Here is an 8,866-nt window from a genome sequence, read left to right on the forward strand (position 1 = left end):
TCGGGGTAACCTCAAGACTGATCCCGCCAAAGTTCAAGCCGTTGTTGACTGACCGACCCCTTCCAACCGTAGACAGCTTCAAAGCTTTCTGGGGTTCGCAAACTTTTATCGTCGCTTTGTTCGCGACTACAGTAAACTTGCCCTGCCTCTGACCCGTCTTACTTCTCCCAAAGTTCCCTTCTGCTGGGATGAGCTGGCTCAACGAGCATTTGCCCATCTGAAGGACCGCTTTGCCTCGGCGCCCATTCTCGTCCAACCCGATCTCAATCTGTAGTTCATTGTGGAGGTGGACGCCTCGGACGCTGGAGTGGGGGCGGTGCTTTCCCAGCAGCAAGGAGGTAAGCTGCATCCCTGTGCCTACTTTTCACGCCGTCTCACCTCCGCAGAGAGCAACTATGATGTGGGAGATTGAGAGCTACTAGCCATCAAGCTAGACCGCACTATTAGCTTCCTCCAACGTTTCGCCTGGTGGCCTTCCCTTGCCAAAGACGTCCGCGAGTATATTTCCGCATGCTCGACCTGCGCTCAAAACAAGAGCGTCCATCAACCACTCTCTGGCCTCCTCCAACCTCTGCTGACTCCGAGTCGCCCTTGGTCGCACATCGCTGTTGACTTCATCACTGGTCTGCCCGTCTTGTCAGGTAACTCTGTCATTCTTACCATTGTGGACCGTTTCTCCAAAGCTGCTCATTTTGTCGCCCTCCCTAAGCTCCCCACTGCTCTAGAGACCGCCCGGCTACTAACTAATCACGTTTTTCGCCTCCATGGAATCCCCACGGACATTGTGTCAGACAGAGGACCGCAGCTCACGTCACGTGTCTGGAAGGAGTTCTGCAGTGCCCTCGAAGCTAAGGTCAGTCTTTCCTCTGGTTTCCACCCACAGACCAATGGCCAAACGGAGCGTGCCAACCAGGAGCTCGAAGCGGCTCTCCGGTGCCTGGTATCGACCAACCAGTCAACCTGGAGCGAGCAACTGTCGTGGATTGAGTATGCTCATAACAGCCTTACCTCCTCTGCCACCGGTGTCTCTCCTTTCGAGGCGTCCTTGGGCTATCAACCGCCACTCTTCCCAGCCGTCGAAGGTGAGCACTTTGTTCCCTCTGTCCAACAGCATCTTCGGAGGTGTCGGCGCGCCTGGAGAGCGACTCAGGCCTCCCTTCTCCGCACAGTGGAACGCAATAAGCGCCTGGCGGATCGCCACCGGACCCCTGCTCCCACCTACACACCTGGACAAAAGGTTTGGCTGTCTACCAGATTAGTCCCACTCAGGTCTGAATCCAAGAAACTGTCTCCCACTTTCATTGGTCCCTTTGAAGTTGACTCTGTGATTAACCCTGTCTCTGTCCGTCTTAAACTGCCCTGGGACATGAAAATCCATAACACCTTTCACGTGTCGCAAGTGAAGCCGTGCCTCTCTAGTCCTCTGTGCCCTCCTTCCAGACCCCCTCCACCTGCCCGGGTCATTGATGGCCACCCGGCTTTCACCGTTTCGAGAATCATGGATGTCCGGCGCCGGGGGCGCGATCTGCAGTATCTCGTGGATGGGGTATGGTGCGGGCGTTCCATGCGGCTCACCCTGACAAGCCTGGGGGTCGCCGGGAGGCTCCCGTCGGGGGGGGGGGGGGATACTGTCACGGCCAGGCGGATCAGCTGCACGCTGATCAGCACTCTCTCTGTTTCTCTCTCTCTCTTCATCTTCTCTCTCGCCGGGGCGGAACTCACTGTGGGTTCACGCCCTCGGCCCACGCCCTCGGGAGATGAGACACCTGGGTCTCATTAAGGGGAGCAGCATTTAAGCCAGGAGGTGACTGCTGTTCGTCGCTGGATCGTTGTCTACCACGCGTTAGTGAAGTCAAGCTACTGCAAGTTTAGTTAAGAGTGTTTTTCTTTGTGCGTCGTACTTAACCCTGTCTCCCTGTCTACAGAGCTTCCTGGATTTTCCCCCGTGTGATTCCCTTGTGTCGGAGTGTGAGCCTGTGATCGTGTGAGTGGATAATCTGAAGAACGCGTGTTTTCCCCTGGACTTCCCTGGAGACCCCTTCTCCCCCCACACATTCTTGTATAAACACCTGGTGAATTGTAAATAAACCCTTCTTGTGAGCATCAGAACCGGAGTCCTGCGCTTGAGTCCTCCTCCAAACCGTAACAGAATTGGTAAATCTGAGAGTTATATGAATAAATACACTCAACAAAAATATAAACGCAACACCTTTGTTACTGCTCCCATTCCCCATGGGATGGACGTAGAGACCTAAAATTCATTCCAGATACACAATATAACCATCCTTCCCAAACAGTGGTCACAAATCAGTCCAAATGTGTGGTAGTGGGCACATCTGCTATATTGAGATAATCCATCCCACCTCACAGGTGTGCCACATCAGGATGCTGATCTGACATCCCATGGGGAATGGGAGCAGTAACAAAGGTGTTGCATTTATATTTTTGTTGAGTGTATATGTACAATATAAGAGTGTATGCGCATTACTGATTGTGTATATCTAGGTGTGTGTGTGTGTGTGTGTGTGTGTGTGTGTGTGTGTGTGTGTGTGTGTATATTTATTATTATTATTATTAAATTTCGTTCTTTGAATTTTTTTGGTGGCAAAGAAAGACTGGACCCAGGGTGGTCAAAGCTCAAAAATGATCTTTATTTTACATTCCCAGAAAAGGAGACCTGAACACACAAAGAAACAAGCTCAGGTCTGAAAGCAGCAGCAGCCAACATGGTTATATATATACAGGGAGTGCAGAATTATTAGGCAAATGAGTATTTTGTCCACATCATCCTCTTCATGCATGTTGTCTTACTCCAAGCTGTATAGGCTCTAAAGCCTACTACCAATTAAGCATATTAGGTGATGTGCATCTCTGTAATGAGAAGGAGTGTGGTCTAATGACATCAACACCCTATATCAGGTGTGCATAATTATTAGGCAACGTCCTTTCCTTTGGCAAAATGGGTCAAAAGAAGGACTTGACAGGCTCAGAAAAGTCAAAAATAGTGAGCTATCTTGCAGAGGGATGCAGCAGTCTCAAAATTGCAAAGCTTCTGAAGCGTGATCATCGAACAATCAAGCGTTTCATTCAAAATAGTCAACAGGGTCGCAAGAAGCGTGTGAAAAAACCAAGGTGCAAAATAACTGCCCATGAACTGAGAAAAGTCAAGCGTGCAGCTGCCAAGATGCCACTTGCCACCAGTTTGGCCATATTTCAGAGCTGCAACATCACTGGAGTGCCCAAAAGCACAAGGTGTGCAATACTCAGAGACATGGCCAAGGTAAGAAAGGCTGAAAGACCACCACCACTGAACAAGACACACAAGCTGAAACGTCAAGACTGGGCCAAGAAATATCTCAAGACTGGTTTTTCTAAGGTTTTATGGACTGATGAAATGAGAGTGAGTCTTGATGGGCCAGATGGATGGGCCCGTGGCTGGATTGGTAAAGGCCAGAGAGCTCCAGTCCGACTCAGACGCCAGCAAGGTGGAGGTGGAGTACTGGTTTGGGCTGGTATCATCAAAGATGAGCTTGTGGGGCCTTTTCGGGTTGAGGATGGAGTCAAGCTCAACTCCCAGTCCTACTGCCAGTTTCTGGAAGACACCTTCTTCAAGCAGTGGTACAGGAAGAAGTCTGCATCCTTCAAGAAAAACATGATTTTCATGCATGACAATGCTCCGTCACACGTGTCCAAGTACTCCACAGCGTGGCTGGCAAGAAAGGCTATAAAAGAAGAAAAACTAATGACATGGCCACCTTGTTCACCTGATCTGAACCCCATTGAGAACCTGTGGTCCATCATCAAATGTGAGATTTACAAGGAGGGAAAACAGTACACCTCTCTGAACAGTGTCTGGGAGGCTGTGGTTGCTGCTGCACGCAATGTTGATGGTGAACAGATCAAAACACTGACAGAATCCATGGATGGCAGGCTTTTGAGTGTCCTTGCAAAGAAAGGTGGCTATATTGGTCGCTGATTTGTTTTTGTTTTGTTTTTGAATGTCAGAAATGTATATTTGTGAATGTGGAGATGTTATATTGGTTTCACTGGTAAAAATAAATCATTGAAATGGGTATATATTTGTTTTTTGTTAAGTTGCCTAATAATTCTGCACAGTAATAGTCACCTGCACACACAGATATCCCCCTAAAATAGCTAAAACTAAAAACAAACTAAAAACTACTTCCAAAAACATTCAGCTTTGATATTAATGAGTTTTTTGGGTTCATTGAGAACATGGTTGTTGTTCAATAATAACATTATTCCTCAAAAATACAACTTGCCTAATAATTCTGCACTCCCTGTATTTCCACAGCACGTCACACATGAAGTGTTCAGCAGTCTGATGGCCTGATGGAAGAAGCTGTCTCTCAGTCTGCTGGTACGGGACCGGATACTGCAGAACATCCTTCCTGATGGAAGTAGTCTGAACAGTTCATGGCTGGGGTGACTGGAGTCCTTGATGATCCTCCCGGCTTTCCTCAGGCACCGCTTCCTGTAGATGTCCTGGAGGGAGGGAAGCTCACCTCCAATTTGCGGTTGTAAGCGGTGCTGTTGCCATACCCGGTGGTGATGCATCCAGTGAGGATGGTCTCAATGGTAGAAGGTCCTGAGGATGCGGGGCTCATGCCGAATATTTTCAGTCTCCTGAGAAAGAAGAGGTGCTGCTGCACCTTCTTCACTGTTTATGTGTCCTGACTACGTAAGATCCTCAGCCAGATGTACACCAAGGAACCGGAAGCCACACACTCTCTCCACAGCAGCGCCGTTGATGGTGATGGGGGTGTGTACTTCTCTGCACCTCCGGAAGTCCACGATCAACTCCCTTGTCTTTGCGACGTTGAGGGTAAAGTGGTACATTATGCTGTACCACTGAGCTGAAGAGGCGAACCTAATGTTTTCTGCTGAACCAGAAATTGTACATTGACTAATTACTTGATGAAAAAATGACTGATTGACTGGTACTGATATTTCCTGTTCCATAGGTGCAATGCCAGCAACAACAACAGAGGTGTGGAAGAAGGAGGGGAGGATGAATATAAAGACGACAGACACATTTTAGTTCAGTTTGCCGTTCTTCCAGCAGTGATGGAGGAAACTGAACTCTGCTTTCAACAACTCTTTAACACCTCCTGCATGAGGCCCAGGCGTCCACACTTTGAGATCATGCTGACTTATATTTTGCTGTCCTTCATTTCTCTGCTTACTGTGATTCTTAACCTGTTGGTCATCATCTCCGTCTCACATTTCAGGTAGAAAGATATCAAACTGAATTGATCTCAAGCAGTAAGAAAGACATTTCTTTTCACAGATAGTATTTCTTTTCTTTTTAAGCCTCTGCACTATATACTTCAATTTGAATAACACTTGATAGAGAAAACTAAATATAAAATATTGTGTTTTCTCTCCCTATTCAGGCAGCTCCACAGCCCCACCAACCTCCTGCTCCTTTCTCTGGCTGTCGCTGATTTCTGTGTGGGCCTCCTCTTGTTCTTCCAAATTGTGCTCATAGATGGCTGCTGGTTCCTCGGTGACATCATGTGCACTCTGTATCAATACCTAGCATATGTCATCACCTCGGCCTCCATAGGAACCATGGTGATCATATCTGTTGATCGATATTTGGCTATTTGTTACCCTCTGCATTACTCCACCAAGATCACACAACAAAGAGTTAAAATTGTTGTCTGTTTGTGTTGGATCTGTTCTGTCATCTTTCAAAGTCTGATTCTGATGGATAACCTGGAGCAACCAGGCAGGTATAACTCTTGCATTGGAGAGTGTGTCTTTGTCATTAATTACATCGCAGGACTTGTTGATGTTACTTTTTCCTTTATTGTTCCCTTTACTGTGATTGTAGTTTTGTATCTGAGAGTGTTTGTGGTGGCTGTGTCTCAGGCTCGTGCCATGAGGTCTCAGCTTGCAGTCACTCACCAGCGATCAGTAACAGTAACTGCAAAGAAATCGGAGCTGAAAGCAGCCTGGACTCTTGGTATTGTTGTTGTTGTGTTTCTTATATGTATGTGTCCATATTACTGTGTGGCTCTCACAGGCCAAGATAACTTCCTAAATGCTTCATCTGCTGCCTTTGTAATTTGTTTGGTGTACTTTAACTCTTGCCTAAACCCTATCATTTATGTCTTTTTTTATCCCTGGTTCAGAAAGTCAATCAAACTTATTGCTACTCTTCAAATACTGCAGCCTGACTCCCGTGAGACTAACATGCATTAAGAACACTTTTTAAAACCGTAACCATAAACAGGACAATGTACTTAGTCACAATGAAGACTTGAAAGTTCAGATAGTGCTTCATCACTGACATTTGTTCTATGTTTGGTCTACTTTAACTCATGTCTGAACCCCATTATATATGTCTTTTTCTACCCCTGGTTCAGAAAATCCATAAAAGTCATTGTTACTCTTCAGATACTGCACTCTCTCTCTCTCTCTGTCTCTGAATGAACAAGTTGTATAAAGTGCTTTGAGTGCTCAGATAGAGTAGAAAAGCGCTATATTAAAACCAGTCCATTTACCATTTGCTTTATGACAAATTTATTTGAATTTACGTGTATTAGGAAAACTTCTCTTTGTTAGAACAGTACAATTTCTCACTTTGCCCAGATGTATCACAACATGACTTGAATTATGGAGACGGATATTTTTCCCTTGGTGTACCTAGTTACCACATAAAATGCTTGAAGGCCACACTAGTGAGGCACACAACCTTGCTTTGAAGCCATTTAATATTGATTGAAAACTAAAACTTTACAACTGTTTTTCTGTTGAAAAATTATTAAATAACCAATGAAAACGTGTGTGAAGTGAAAAGTGTAGTGCATATAGCTTAGGATAAGCTATATAAGCTATATGCATATACCTTAGGATAAACTATATGCACTACATGCAGTTTTATATGCGAGCTAAAGCTTATAGCTTAAGAATGAGGTAAGAATGCATAGAGATAGGTTCAGTTTCTCTTTTTTTGCTGCCTGTCCCATTTGGTTCTTTAGCCATCAGAATTATTGTCTGAAGGCCAAGTGGATCATTATGGCTTTGGTGTATTGGTCCATTTGATTGACTTTTCTTATTTTAATGCATTTAGTTATTTGATTTGATTTTAAGTTATTACAGATAAGACAGACATGACTTGAGGTTAGGAAAGGGAGAGAGAAAGAAAGGGAGGGAAAGAAAAACAGGGGAAGAGGAACAGGGAGAGAAGACACTAAATAATTCAGCTGGATCACCTGTTGAAAGAGAAAAAAAAGAAACAAGCTCAAAGAGAGAAACACAATATGGAGATCACAGCAATAATGTAGATAAGTGTAAGCAACAGTAAATACTAAATATTGAATGTTTTTGTGCACCACACGAGACCAACAGCTCACAATGTGCTTTGAAGTAGCAACCAAGAAAGACATAGTTTGTGTCACTAAGCACCCGTGTGAACACCTGTGTGAAGACCTGTGTATACACCTGTGTGCGCACACCTGTGTGGATGGGCGTGCTTGTATTCAAAAGGCTTCTCCATATAATGATCTGATAGAGTTGGGGGAGAGAGAGCTATAGCCCAGTCCCCCAGGGCATGAAGCATGTGGCATGGAGGAGATCCAGGCCACAGGCATTCAGAGTATGAGAGCCCAAGGGTGGACCATCGGAGGGGCTACCGTGCCACCCTCCTGGAGCTGAGGAGAGCACCAGATGAGGGGTCCCACGGAGTAGAAGCCAGAGGGAGCTGCAGTGGCATGCCCGCGAGCTCTGCCGGCAGCCTGCTGTCCAGAGTGAACAGGAGAGAAAGAAGAGAGGTTAGATTTAAAGGGAAGGAGTGCTCAGTGGGATTTGATAAAGTAGAAATTTAAAACTTTGTCAACATTAAAATGAATATATAAATCATCATCATCATTTCTGTGAATGATAAAAGCCTTACTGCTTTATGATTACAGGACAGTTGAAACTGAGATGTAGTGCTGAAATCGCACTTCTTTTTCTTATATTGAGACATTTCAGAGGTAAATGTGCAGGTAAACTACTTTTCACTGACAGAAACCAGGAACTTGTCTGGCCCACTTAAGATCAAAGTGGCATGTATGAGGCCAGCGATGTAAGACACAAAAGGGGAGCACAGCTGGGAGAAATCAGACATGACGAGACCCAGGGGAAGTAAAACTGAATACACTGACATAAGACAAGGACCTTCACAATAAAACATTGTGAAAAACCCAACAATCATATGACCCCCTATGAGCAAGCACTTTGGCGACAGTGGGAAGGAAAAACTCCCTTTTAACAGGAAGAAACCTCCGGCAGAACCAGGCTCAGGGAGGGGCGGCCATCTGCTGCGACCGGTTGGGGTGAGAGAAGGAAGACAGGATAAAGACATGCTGTGGAAGAGAGACAGAGGTTAATAACAGATATGATTCAGTGCAGAGATGTCTATTAATACATAGTGAGTGAGAAAGGTGACTGGAAAGGAAAAACTCAATGCATCATGGGAATCCCCTGGCAGCCTACGTCTATTGCAGCATAACTAAGGGAGGATTCAGGGTCACCTGGTCCAGCCCTAACTATATGCTTTAGCAAAAAGGAAAGTTTGAAGCCTAGTCTTGAAAGTAGAGATAGTGTCTGTCTCCCGAATCCAAACTGGAAGCTGGTTCCACAGAAGAGGGGCCTGAAAACTGAAGGCTCTGCCTCCCATTCTACTTTTAAATACTCTAGGAACAACAAGTAGGCCTGCAGAGCGAGAGCGAAGTGCTCTAATAGGGTGATATGGTACTACGAGGTCCTTAAGATAAGATTGGGCCTGATTATTTAAGACCTTGTATGTGAGGAGCAGGATTTTGAATTCTGGATTCAACAGGAAGCCAATGAA

General features: G+C 45.6%; 1 protein-coding gene across 1 annotated transcript; it reads left to right on the top strand.

Moving 5' to 3' along the window:
* The first annotated feature begins 5,082 nt into the window (after nt 1–5,082).
* LOC146615544 (trace amine-associated receptor 13c-like) lies at nt 5,083–6,231 on the top strand. Its single transcript, XM_085375239.1, has 2 exons — nt 5,083–5,252; nt 5,418–6,231. The coding sequence occupies exons 1-2, from the start codon at nt 5,089–5,091 to the stop codon at nt 6,229–6,231; spliced, it is 978 nt and encodes a 325-aa protein (XP_085231365.1). The 5' UTR covers nt 5,083–5,088.
* The last annotated feature ends 2,635 nt before the right edge of the window (nt 6,232–8,866 follow it).

Source organism: Diplotaxodon limnothrissa, linkage group LG16 (genome assembly GCF_057381915.1).
Source record: "Diplotaxodon limnothrissa isolate DT_005_m linkage group LG16, D_limnothrissa_male_GT1.1, whole genome shotgun sequence".
Classification (NCBI taxonomy): Eukaryota; Metazoa; Chordata; class Actinopteri; order Cichliformes; family Cichlidae; genus Diplotaxodon; species Diplotaxodon limnothrissa.